A 13658-nucleotide genomic window follows, 5' to 3' on the forward strand; every position below is an offset into this window, starting at 1 on the left:
TAAGAGGAATACCGTAGTTCTAGCAGTGCCAACAGTAACAATACGACAGAAGAATAGAATGTGAAACAACATTTTGCAGTAATTGTCAAAGAGACGAGAAGGATAATATATCAATCTGACAATGGACCAGGTGACATATCATCAATCAGCTGTGTAAGAGCCAATCACCTGATTGCAAAAACATTTCACCTGTTGGATGGTAATGTTGAAAAGCTAAAACAAAATTGTTCAGATCGAAAACGGTAATAAAATCCCTTAAACATATAAGACTGTATGTCCATAGTTTTTATTTGTATTTAGTTGTAGTTCTTGAGTTAATTTCCCATATAGGGAATAAGCTATTACCTTAGATCTCATAGTAAGACCTGGAGCCGGGACCAATTTACTTTTTCGTTTTTAGGTTCCTTAGAGGCCAAAAACACAATCCGTTCAAATTCACATATATATATAATGTGTCGGTTTAGCACGATAACTCCAGCAAAAATCATCCGATTTTTATGAAATTGGTAAAAACGTGTAAACCTATGTTCATTTGAACGAGTTTCGGAACCAGCATGATCAGACTATGGGAATAGGGGCTTATGGGGGTTTATTGGGTGTTCTTATTTTTGACACTCAAAAGATAAAATTGTCCAATTTCTCTCTAAACCATTTTGATAGCATATTGAAGAGTTTTTACGGTTATTAGATACGGAGAAAATCCAAAAAAAACTGTAAATAAAAAAATCCCCTCCTATTATCTATATATTAGTAGGCAAGCATGTTTCTTTATAACCTTTTTTCAGCTTGTGTGAACCACAGGGAAAATCTACGCATACTGTTAGAAAGATATTTTCACGTAGATGTGTAGAATCCTTTTATAAATTAAAATAGGCTCAACAATAAGCACAAAAAATGAATTTTAAATTTTAAAAAATTAACATGGACCTTATGGGTTGCAATGCTGATGACCAAATAACAACAAAATATAAACAGAAAATTTAAAAAAATGGAAAATTTCAATCACATATTTAATTTACTGCGTGGATGAAAATAGAGATGTTTGCACAATACATATTTTTGGTCGAGTTTTCGACCAGGAGGCAACCTCTAGTATATAATCTAGTGAGTCGGTAGCGTCACGGATTTTGTGCCCAAGACAGCGAGTCGTGGGTTCGGATCTTGGTCACTGCTGAAAACATTTTATCAGTACAGACACAGAAAACATACTACTATAACCCAGAATGCCAACCGCATGGTAAAAAGCGTTAAGTACTTTGAGAGAGCTTTGCCTGTCAATTCCTAGGCAGCGCCACCAGCGTTGCTATGCTGAGTGCATGGCAACACTGGTGGCGCTGCCTACGAATTGACAGACAAAGCTCTCTCAAAACACTTAATGCTTTTTACCATGCGGTTGGCATTCTAGGTTATAGTAGTATGTTTTCTGTGCTCAAAGTACTTAACGCTTTTTACCATGCGGTTGGCATTCTGGGTTATAGTAGTGTGTTTTCTGTGGTACAGATCACCTGTGTACTGTACCGGCTGACTCCTTGCTTTGCTGTATACAATCCATCACGGGCATTGTCTATATGGACGGGCAAATGCAAGGTTAAAAGAGGCCGCCAACCTCTTAAAAAAAGTAATACACATTTTTACTATAACTTACAGCTGATAGAGGTTGATAAGAGGTCTCCATCGACCTGTGGTGTTATCTATCGTGCTGACCCAGTCACTCAGGGTTAGCACTGTCTGCTGAGACGATCTGTTGGTTCTCAGAACGGTTAGCAACTGCTGAAGCTGGGGCCACACCCTATCCTGTACAATCACAAATATTTATGTACTTATGTTCATAAAGTGGAAAAGCATTGTTTTATAGAAAAATGAGTAATATGCAACTGAATTTAGGCTGATAACTTTTTGGTAAGGCTTACATTAAGCTACATGTATCATGTCAGTTTGGCTTGGTTGATAATAAGTTTCCATATTCAACAGAAATCAGTAATTGAATTCAGCACACCCCGAGGTACTCAATACAATTCGTTAATTATGCGTTTTGTGTTGATTTTCATTCTAATACTGGCGACTGGTTTAATCCTTTAATTGGAATATGAGTTTTTTTCTATTTCTATCATTAGTCAATGTGGAAACTAAACTCTCTGCAATCGTGGAATTAAATATCTCAAAAATACTATATGCATTTGCATACTGCATTAAGTGGTGTAGTTATACAAAAGTGAAAATTGAATAGGATGAAATACTTTCTTGGTCAATGAAAAGTAAAACATTTGCTTATAAAGTGGATTGGATTTTAATCCAACATATAAATAATGTTATGATTACATACAGCGTATTTTCATGAACTTGGTTGAAATTTTGGTAGTTAACATTAATTCATCAATAACTTTTTCAATCATTGAAATATTGAATTTAGTCTGATTTAATTCATGAAAAAAATATTTATTTACTCATACTAGAGTTTTAATGTCGACTGAAGAAACACATACACAATTTACACCTAAGTCCAATTCATAACCTAGAACAACGCTTTTAAGGATTAGTTATAAGTAACTTAAAATATATATTTTTTATTTTAAACTAAATTGCAAGATGAGTAAAGAATTCGTTACAAACCTGTTGTGATTATAAAATAATATGGTTGGCCATACAATAATTTCTATTATGCCTTATATTGCTTGCTACAGCAAGGATTTACAGTGGGCAAACTAATGTTTGAATAAACACATGCTTACAAACCCAAATACATGGTTTATGAACTCTGAGGAAACATTTGTGCAGAGGAATACGACTCTGTCATTCCATCTTGAATGTCATTCGGTATCAGATTAGCAATAAGGCGGCTCTTGCTACATTAAGTCTTTGATTGTCTCATACAAGGCTTCAGTTTGTGTAAATCTCTCTGCCAAATATCCTGAACTTACAAAATATCTGTTATACTCTGTTGTCAATTTCTTATTGTAACTGTCATAAAAGGTTTCCAATATAAAACAATATACCAGTTAACGTAGTAATAATATAGAGCAAAAGCATTACACTGGCTAATGCTAATATACATCCCTTTCGACAGGAATACAATGAGCAACTGGCAGAAGATTGAGTGAGATCCCAGGTCACATAATTGCTTAAGAGGATTACATCGGACTATTGAGATTGTGGTTTTCATGGTTTCAAACGCTTAAATAACTGGAAGAGAATTAATAGGGTTTAGAAATTTACTAATAAGATAAAAGTTTTCAATCTTAAAGTTGGTCAGTGGGGTAAGATCAGATAGGGTTGAAAATATCATTCTTTATTACCGGTACTACTAAAATAAAATAATCATTTTCTAACCTAACCCATCTGGACACCCATCCTTCAATTTCATATAATTAAAGGAGTTGGTGACAGGTGACAGATTTTGACACCTGCTCTATTCAGCTTGCTAATCTTATGATCGCTTTCTCATCAACTGTAATGCTCATTAGTTGCTACTTACTACAAGACTTTTTACCTCTTGTGTAATGTTTGATTCTGCCACATGGAGCAGCAGTGTCGCTTGTCTCGCGGCTGGACTCAGCAGCTGAAGCAGAGCTGTCCATGACGCCAGCGGCTGAAAACTCAGCAGCAACAGAACGGATGATGGCAGAGCTGCCTTCTTGGCCTGCTCCAGGGCTACCAGCAGCTCTGACGTTACCGTCCCGTCTTCTGGCACACATAGTACCAACGCTGCAGCATGAAAAGTCAGGTAAAAAGTAGTAATAACAGATGTGTTAACGAAGTTCCAATAGTGACATTTTTCGGGGAAGTTTCACATCAAGACCTTTCATTCAAGAGTACGGTTAATAGGTGTGAGGCATATGGTTTACTAAAAAGTTCAGACCCTTTTTAGCTTTATATATAGATAGTATCTGGTTCAAAAATCACCACGATTGTAATCAAGCCAGCGAGCGACCTTCAGATTTGAAGGCGAGCACTATGCCACTATAACAACTCGGCTACCGCGACTTGTTATACACCATCTGATTTTCAGTATGCAAGAAAATAAGCAATATTGACCAGTTAAGTGGAAGATTTTCAAATTCACAAGATTATGTTGACAAGGTATATAACTGAGAACTGCTCAGTAAACAACTAACGGTAGTTACCAACATTTCTAAGCTTACGGTAATCCCCCCCCCTTCCACCCAACACTAGAACAAGGTTATTTAGACAACAAAGAGACCGGGTTTACCATAAATCAGGTTTGTTTGTTTATAACCTGGACAAACGAATGCCTCTGTTTTGGCATTTTGAAATAATATTACCTATCAAAACATCAAAACCACTGTTTTCATTCTTTGAGCCCGGATTTTTGTTTGCTTTGTTTACTGAATAAGAGTAGATCTGCTTTGGGTAACGGTGGAACAGTATTGTAAATAGAAATAATTTGCATGTTTGAAATAAATTTAAATAATAATAACAGTTCAATGTTTGTTTAAAAAATCTATAACTAAATAGGTTTGCTATTAATTTGTCAAATTAACTAATACAGATCCATTCTAGCAGACAAATATACAAGATATTTGGTTAATTTATCTGGAATGGTACGGTACCTAACTCAACTTTTGATTTGTTTGCTTGAACCTGATTAGTTTGAAAACATGTTTCACCTTCTCACCTACATTCACTTCCATGGTAAATTAGTTAGAGTTAATCAATTTGGGGATGGAGTTAAGGCTTATGATATGGTAAAAAACGTACATTAGCCTCAAAACCCATGCAAATGAATATTTAAATTAACTGTATGCTTTTATGTGAATTTTTTACTAATAGAAAATCTTATGAACAGCTCTGGACCCATTTACTATTTTTAATTCGTCTATTTATTAAAACCTTCATCTATTGGTGAATGTAAACGACAAAACTGAAATTTGAAAGCAACCTAACAAAGAACGGAAAATGCTACTAATACATTTACACATAAAACACAAGTTACTGTTAGCGCCTGACGAGAGCATGATGCTACAATGGAGCAGTATGAGAATTGCATTACGCGTAGTCCAGGCGCTCGTAGCTGGATAAAATTCAATTTGCATCGTCTTTGCAACTCTTTTATTTAACGTAAATTAGTATGTTATCAAATTGAACACGAAAAAACTTTATATAAGCGGCGATTTGTTCATAAACAATGGTTTTCTTTTACAGATTTCCAAGTAAATATGTTAACAAGTAATTTTAAAACATAAAATGTGTGCTCAGAGATAATGAAGTTTTGTGACTGATCATGGCAGTTAAAATGATAAATCCAATTAATCCATCAGTATTTGTCATCCTAAATCTGCCGTCCTCGTAACTTCATCACTGGCCTTAATCAATCATATGTTTATTGTGTGTGATTGATAACTCAATTAATTTGAAGTTATAAATTAGATTACATTTTACCTTCTTATAAACTTTATTGCCCTGCAATACGGAAAATATGAGTATAGATGGGTTAGTTACAACGTTACATTTAGATGGTGAAATTGCAAACTGATTTCAAAACGATATAAAGACTAACTACAACATAAACACCGTATTGTCAGTTTACTGTAATCATTGTGAATTTGTTTAGCAGGTTTTAAGGTAAAGATACGTTTTAGAGATCTTGATAAACTCCCGAATTGTCGAGAATATTCCGTCATAATTTGAGGGAGTTTTACAAATTTTCTAATTACCTAATAAAAGAATTAAAAAAATTAAATTTCTTAATTCTTCTATGAACACACAAACCAATCCATACCTATTATTTTTTTCTTCGAACACATAATTTAATGTTAAAGTTTTGTTATTTCTTCATCAATGGTTATTTTAATTTTAGATCCGTCAAATTGACCATGTATTTACGAAGATGCATAAACGGTTTTTGCGTCTATCACCGATATTAACACTTTACACAGGGAACGGTCCAAGTCCTGGTCTTGATTATATCTAACGTCGCCTTTTTGTTAGATAGCATGATTAATTTACAGCCCAATGATAAAAAATTACTTTTGGGTCCAGTAACAATCGAAGGCTTGGAATCGAACCAGCGACTTGAAGCAAGATTTGAAGGCGAACATTATAACCACTCGGCTACCCGGACATTAGCAGCTGAGAACACCATGCAGTTTAAACTCAATATTAAATTTACACGAATTTTCTATAAATGAATGTGCATCGATGCTGTTAAGTTATTATATAAACTCCTTTTCGGACGGATAAAGATAATTGTTGAGACTGAGTTGTATTCGCACCGTTACCAAATATTGTAAGGTTTTTATCACGTGAGGTTGGAAAACACACACGAAAAACATTTAGGCATAAATACACGACAACCGTTGTAGTCGTAACAACGTGCTTTTATGACATGTCCGTAAAATTATATCTTAACAAGAGTATAAAAAGACGAAGAAGTCAACGAAAACAACCTAACATCATCCGCCCACAAAGAAGGTTACGTAATTACAATAAGCTACAGCAGACCTTTCTATTGTAATTAAATCCTCACAGTGAAGACCTGGGTGGTCAAATTAAAGTTGTACATCAAGTTTCCTGTGCCAGTTCTCAATGTATAGAGTAATATGCTTGGCACAATGAAACAAGTTTAAAACAACACAACAATGAACGAGATGGGATGTTTGAAGTAGATCACAAGTGAGACGAGATATTTCAATGTCTGCCTACATTCGAATCCTGACAGTTATAATCGATTTCGTAATGGCTTTTTGAAGATAGCCTTTTATGTAAAACTACATATTTAACTACATTAAGTTTTCTTGCAGATTTTTAACTATTGTATATGCCGTTTTGTACACTAACTTATAAAAATAATTTATAAGTGAAAAGAAGAGCTATTTAAGAACAACTTGAATGGTAAAGAACGTTGAATACATAAATAAATATCACAGTTTTCGTATCCTCATGAAAGAATTAGTCTAATTGATCAAAACTTTCACACACCAGACGTTGCACAGCATAGAGTAGACAGAACTTAAAAAATCACTTCTATTTAACTGTTAAAAGTATGCATGGAAGGACTTTTTTTCTTCTTTTTACTAAGACAAAGTAAATACAATGCTTATGTTTTAATCAAAGCAAAATTTGATATTACTTAAGATCTAACACTTTTGAGGTTATCATAATATTTCAAACTATTTAGATATTCTAGAGTTTTTAGGACCATAGAGTATGAGGTAACAAGTTTTATGTAATTATACTGAAATGATCTGCAATTCTGTTTGTTATCAATCCCAAACATTAAAAGATTTATTTCGGCGAATAATGGGGTTGGATGGTTGACAGATTTGAGGATTATGAATGCTGACGGGTTGATTGCAAATTATAATAATAATTGCAGTTATCAATCATAAAATTGATTACCTCTGAAAACACGACAAAATAAAGCTTAAAAATTAGGTTATCACATTTACTGTGCGATGTTATTGTTATTGTTACTTGAACGATTAACCAAAGGACAAAGAATGAAGGAAAAACAATCTGTTATAGATTTTAAAAATTATTCGTTGTTAAATGTTGTTAAATTTCAAATTAAATGAAGTAAAAGAGATAATACAATCAGATAATGCAGTCATGACAACAGACAATGCAAATTAAATATTGCCAAAAGCACCTTGCGTTTGCGTAGTTCAGATACTGCTCAATTCTAGCATCACGATCTTGTCAGTTGCTAACATTAGGATTATTTTTGTGTGTTAACAATTATGTAGGGGGTTTCATGGACTTCCCATACTTTGAATAGAAGTAGACTTCTCATCCTATTGAGATCAATCAGCTGTTCTGTTTGTTGACTGATAATTAGTCAACAATCACAGACGAGACTACGTTGTTGATATAGCAACACTACAGATATGTGCTACATACAGACAATTTAATCAGGTATTCTGTTTGTTGTACAGTCCTCAGAGACGGATAATTAGTCAACAATCACAGACGAGACTACGTTGTTGATATAGCAACACTACAGATATGTGCTACATACAGACACTTTAATCAGGTGTTCTGTTTATTGACTGTTAATTAGTCAACAATCACAGACGAGACTACGTTGTTGATATAGCAACACTACAGATATGTGCTACATACAGACACTTTAATCAGCTGTTCTGTTTATTGACTGTTAATTAGTCAACAATCACAGACGAGACTACGTTGTTGATATAGCAACACTACAGATATGTGCTACATACAGACAATTTAATCAGGTATTCTGTTTGTTGTACAGTCCTCAGAGACGGATAATTAGTCAACAATCACAGACGAGACTACGTTGTTGATATAGCAACACTACAGATATGTGCTACATACAGACACTTTAATCAGGTGTTCTGTTTATTGACTGTTAATTAGTCAACAATCACAGACGAGACTACGTTGTTGATACAGCAACGACTACAGAGATGCGCTTGCTACGTTAATGTTTACATGTTTGCTATTCTGGTTTTGATGTTTACAAAGTAAACTTAAGTGAAACACTCGAACACTTAACAATGATATTATGGCCTCATTTAAATAGGTACACTACCCAGCGTTTTAGCGAATTTCGTATGTAGGGAATACCGGCATATGTCTTACCGTAGGTCTCACGGTAATACCTGGACCCTGGACCAATTTACTTATTCGTTTGAGGTCCCCAGAGACCAAAACACAATCCGTTCAAATTCATATATATTTGGTAATTTGGAAATTTGGTTAAAAGGTGAAAACCTACATTTATTTGTACGAGTACGCGAACCGGCATGATCGGACCATTGAAAAGGGTGTATATGGGGGGGGGGGGGGGTTATTGGATAAAATTGGGGTTTTCCTATTTTTGATCCTGAAACAAAAGTTTTGGAATTTTTTCTAACCCATTTTGTAGAGCTTAAAAGTAATAATTTAGAATATTGAAGCACTGTTGTATGCCTAACGGTTACAGAAAAAATTACAAAAAACGGCGAATTTAAAATTACCATGTTATTTTTTATGGAGAATATTAATACTGTTGTGGTTAAATTTGTTTATGGATATATGTTGATCAAATTTGCCAAATTTATTTATTTCATCCTATGCTATTAACATTTGGCAAAAAAACTCTTTACCTTCCCCGTAGCAGCAAACCTAAGCACTCATTAAGTCTAATCTTATTTAAATTGTGAACAAATATGTCTTATTTATGGAAATATTTTAGTAAAAATGTAATCAGACAGGTTGAAATACGCTTAGTCTGCAGGTTTGCTGCGGCAGGGGTATTTTAAACTTAACGTCGGTTATTTAAAACTGCATTGTAAATATAACAAGGAATTACAGTGACTTTTTAAAACCTCACATTATTAATTTATATACGTTTTAATTAGTAAGGTAGTAAAATAGCCTTAATTCACAATCAATTTGTTCATTGGGAGGTTTTTTTATCCAAATTTATTCTGTAAATAGACATACTATAATACTAATAGCTCTATGAAAATAAGTAAATACTTTTTAGAATAGGATATATATTTGTAAACACTTCACACGTTTTAAAGGATTTCAGTATTTGGGGGAAAATTAAAAGATACAGTAAATGTTGAAATGGAAGTTGAGACTGCATAAAAGGGAGCATATTGTAAATAGGCCTATAACAAATATTCTACGCTTTAATAAAATTCAATATCACTCAAAGTGACATTATTTAAACGTTTGAACAGTCAAATATTTTTTTTTAAATATTAAGTTTGCATACACGAATGTATTAATTAATACTGGATATAAGGCTTAAATTAGCTTGATACATTACCACGTCATTCATCTTAAAATTTGTGGTTTTTCCAGGAAGGTGATGATAATAAAAAAAATGTAGCAAAAAGGTATATTCTTTACAGCTGAAATATAAATTTTGAAACTGGAACGGACGGAAACGCTCTCTTTGTTTGACGAAGACAATAGGTTTGATCAGTGAAAGTGCCTGAAAGTGATCAATGAAAGTGGGACGTATACATACGTCACTACCTCGTCCCTTATATACGGGAAAATAAATGATGTAAACAGCGCTCGCACTGCGTTAAGCTTTGAACTCATTAGATGGACGTAAAAAAATAAATAGTAGTTAATGTCAACGTAGTCTAATATTTATTTTAAAGACTTGACTTAATTTGACAATTTTTACTTGAACAAAATTTGTTTGTTTGTGAAAGTAGGTTTATTGACAAAAGTACCATTAAAGATTTGTCTAAAAAATCACACAAAGAAAGATTTATTTAATTTATAAGTATAACAATTATTTTTAGTTTAAATTAGGATGAATTTAATTTAAATGAAGTTTTAAGTAAATGAGCACACAAAAATAATCTTAAATCCAAAATAAACTTTGTCATTAAAGTTCAGTGTACATCACAATTGAGAGTGATACAGTAAAATACATAGTTTTAAATGAAAAACTAAATGTATTGGTATACAAATCTTATATGATGTTACTAAAAGCACATTATTTTAACCCAATCACTAATCAGGAATGGAATATGAGTGGAGAACGAGCGAGATACCTTATATGGTTTTGTTTCCACCGATCAGCTGTTTCTATTGTTAGGGTCATTTATACCCTTGTAATGAAGAACAGCTGTGTCCAACAACGATCAAAACACTGATGGCTTTCCCTAGGATCACATTAGGCAACCTTAAACGATATTTTGATTAGTCAGGGCAGCTACTAATCTACCTAGCCAGTGTCATGTTTGTAGTTTAAACATGTTCTAAGGCTCCAGTTAAAAATCACCAGTAATTACAGGACAAAAAGTAAATAATTTGATTAGTTTTTAGATATCTTTAAAAAAAATATCTTGTTTTAAGCAGACATATTTTTGTTATCTTGAAATGATCTTTTGTATTAAATCCATTGATGTTATACACATCGGATTGTATTGATGTGTACAAATGAAGATATTAATTTCAAAATGTCCATTCGCCAGCAATCAAAAGTAATCCATGTGCCATTTTAATATTCGCTTAGTCTGCAGGTTTGCTGCGGTGGGGGTATTACAATTATATTTAAAACTATATTTTTAAAAGTTTCACTCTGTTTTCCCTCATTTTCCATAAATATTGTTTGTGGCACTTAGATAATTTTTAAAATGAATATTTTTAAATGCACCAACAAATTCAACTCAGTATAGGTTACTGGGGGTTTAATTCTAATGGTATTATAAGAACGATATTTACTTTATATATTAACTATGACAAACAATAACACTTTGGTAAAATTCATAAACGCATTAGATATGGATACTGCATGTAGATTTCTCATTATATTGTGAAGTCTGAGTCATGCATTAACGTTAACGTGTGTTTCATGTTTGTTACACTTGGGTGCGCTGATGTCGACTAAACATTTCAGTCCAATGATGGGATACATTTTACAGTAGATGCTACTCGTTGGTATTTAATAATTTTGAAGTTAGTATAAAACCATTCAATTTAGTCATAGTGGTTTTCAAATTTGTAAAATAGTATGTAAAACATAAACACAATCTAAAATTATCAAACAAAAATGGACTTCTTAATTATTTCCAGCTCTATAAAGGTGATACCCAAAAAAGCAAATAGCTATTTACATTACAAGTGTAGTAAGAGCGTTTTTACATCACGCTCTTGCGTAACTTGTAACGTACAAGATTTTACCTGACCCGACAATATACATGGGTTTACGTACAATATTTTTCATCATTATCCATTTCACTCATCTTTTAACAGTAACGTTCTTTTACAAACAAAAGCTAGGTTAGGAAAATACTTTAAAGCATAACAATAACATTCAAACGCACAGCTGATTTCTAGCGTTGAATGTCGTTGGCTCCATAGAGGTATATTTTTTAAGTTATGCACTCAATGTTATTTAAATGGGTTTCTTTACATCACCGAGTGAGTTTTTGATACTTTACATCACTCGAGAAGTAAGGAAGTTGTATACATCACTCTTGGGATAGGGAAGTTTAACATGGCGGGTTAGGTAAAATATATTAACAGCTTATGTAAAGGATATTATTCAATATTTGCAACAAGAAAACAGTTTTTTTATAAACCTAAAAAATGGATAATCGTTATCATAGGCTATATGCAAGAAACTTCCTTGAAGGGAATATTTTAATTTTGGGTGACGATGATTCCATTACTGCGATAATATTATACTATAATATTGAATTACTTATGAAATGGGCCATATTATGTATGGTAAGTGGTATGGCAACTGGTGTGAATGCCATGATTATACAATATGCCATGTTACATAGAAAGGTTCTATTCTATTGTTAACCTCACCTTTGGAGTTATGCACAGCAGTCAATTAATGGTTGATAGGCTCTAGGGTTTGGCCTTGTACCAATCCATTATTTAGACAGTTCTGCACGAATTATTAACTAGCCTAAGCACGTATACAATGCCCTGATAAGAACGAAATAGTAAACACATTCATTGTAACTAAAAGTGTTTATATTTTTTCAAGTCGCCGTGATTTCTTTGTTTAGGTTTACGACTAGAATGTCAAAATAATAACGTTTTACGTTTATAAATAGAGATGTTCAAATATTTTCTTGTACTGATAATTTGCACCAAACTCAATTTTGTACCATAGTTTTATAGCTGTTTTCGTTTAATTAAGTAGGCTTCTTTCGTTTAAATTACCATACTTTTGATGTATATATAATACATCTAATTTTGAAAAGCGTAAAGAAATAACGCGCTGCTGCTGATTAACTGTAACCAGTTTAAAACAGGTACATCATGATGAAAAATCAACAATTTGACACCACGAGGTCATCGTAATCAGTAAATATTAAATAATATTCTTTAGTTTAAATAAGTAAAGTAAACCCCTTACACGTTAACAAAATTGAAATTATTATGAGTTATTACGTAAAGGGTAAAAATACTTGTAGATATTGAATTAATTGTTGCAGTTAAAGATTTTATAATGAGGGTTCCACTTAAGACGAATTCATTGTTTTTTTCTTCTTTACTTTCACGATTTTCAATCAAACATACAATGTGGGAAGCAAAATCGCCATTTACTGCAAGTTAGCTCACATCTCTTTAAGAGCTTATATCTTATTATCTGATGCTCAAGATACCTATTGTGAGCTCAGCACATTGTTGTGTATTTTGTCTAATGATTGTCTGGGAAGCCAAGTGGTGTTAGCTCGCCTTCAAATATCAAGTTCGTTGGTTCAAATCCAAACGAGATCGGTTCTGAACCCACATGATGTTATTCGACTAGTAAATGGTGCATGGTAAACCAGTTAGCACTTTGGTTGGATAGAAAAAAAACTGTCCTTTCGAAAGTTCTCTCACAAAAAAATAAAAATTCCAATGGTGTGTATAGAAAGATATACAAAAAGTAAATCTCAATTCACTAAAATCTGGATTTATCAACTTACACTAGAAATCTAGTAAACATTTAACTAGACTCTACGATATTGGACAGTACGACAGTACTGAAAAGATGTTAACCTAGCCTAGTCCAGTTGTGTTAAAACATTCGCCAGCCAAACAAACAATTGGAGCTGAGCAGCGGTATGTCTGAAACTATGTTAACACCATCGATTGATCATGGTTGCAGTCAATGCAAGGACCATTAATTACACAAATGTTCGCTATCAATTGTGTTACTAATTCTCCTGAACAACAAGTGGTGTGTAACTTAGGTACCGAGTTGTCCC

The 13658-nt window shown here is 33.1% G+C and overlaps 1 protein-coding gene across 1 annotated transcript in view; it reads right to left on the bottom strand.

Annotated features, from left to right (window-relative positions):
- LOC128991676 (retinal guanylyl cyclase 2-like) overlaps positions 1-13658 on the bottom strand; it is a 104460-nt gene that overhangs the window by 23577 nt on the left and 67225 nt on the right. Inside the window, exons 5-6 of the mRNA XM_054414770.1 lie at positions 3488-3702; positions 1646-1794 (exon numbers count right to left, since the gene is read on the bottom strand). Coding sequence (XP_054270745.1) covers positions 1646-1794; positions 3488-3702 — 364 coding nt within the window. The remainder of the gene's footprint in view (positions 1-1645; positions 1795-3487; positions 3703-13658) is intronic.

Source organism: Macrosteles quadrilineatus, unplaced genomic scaffold (genome assembly GCF_028750875.1).
Source record: "Macrosteles quadrilineatus isolate MER2022 unplaced genomic scaffold, UCM_ALF_1.0 Scaffold_4__1_contigs__length_99947679, whole genome shotgun sequence".
NCBI lineage: Eukaryota > Metazoa > Arthropoda > Insecta > Hemiptera > Cicadellidae > Macrosteles > Macrosteles quadrilineatus.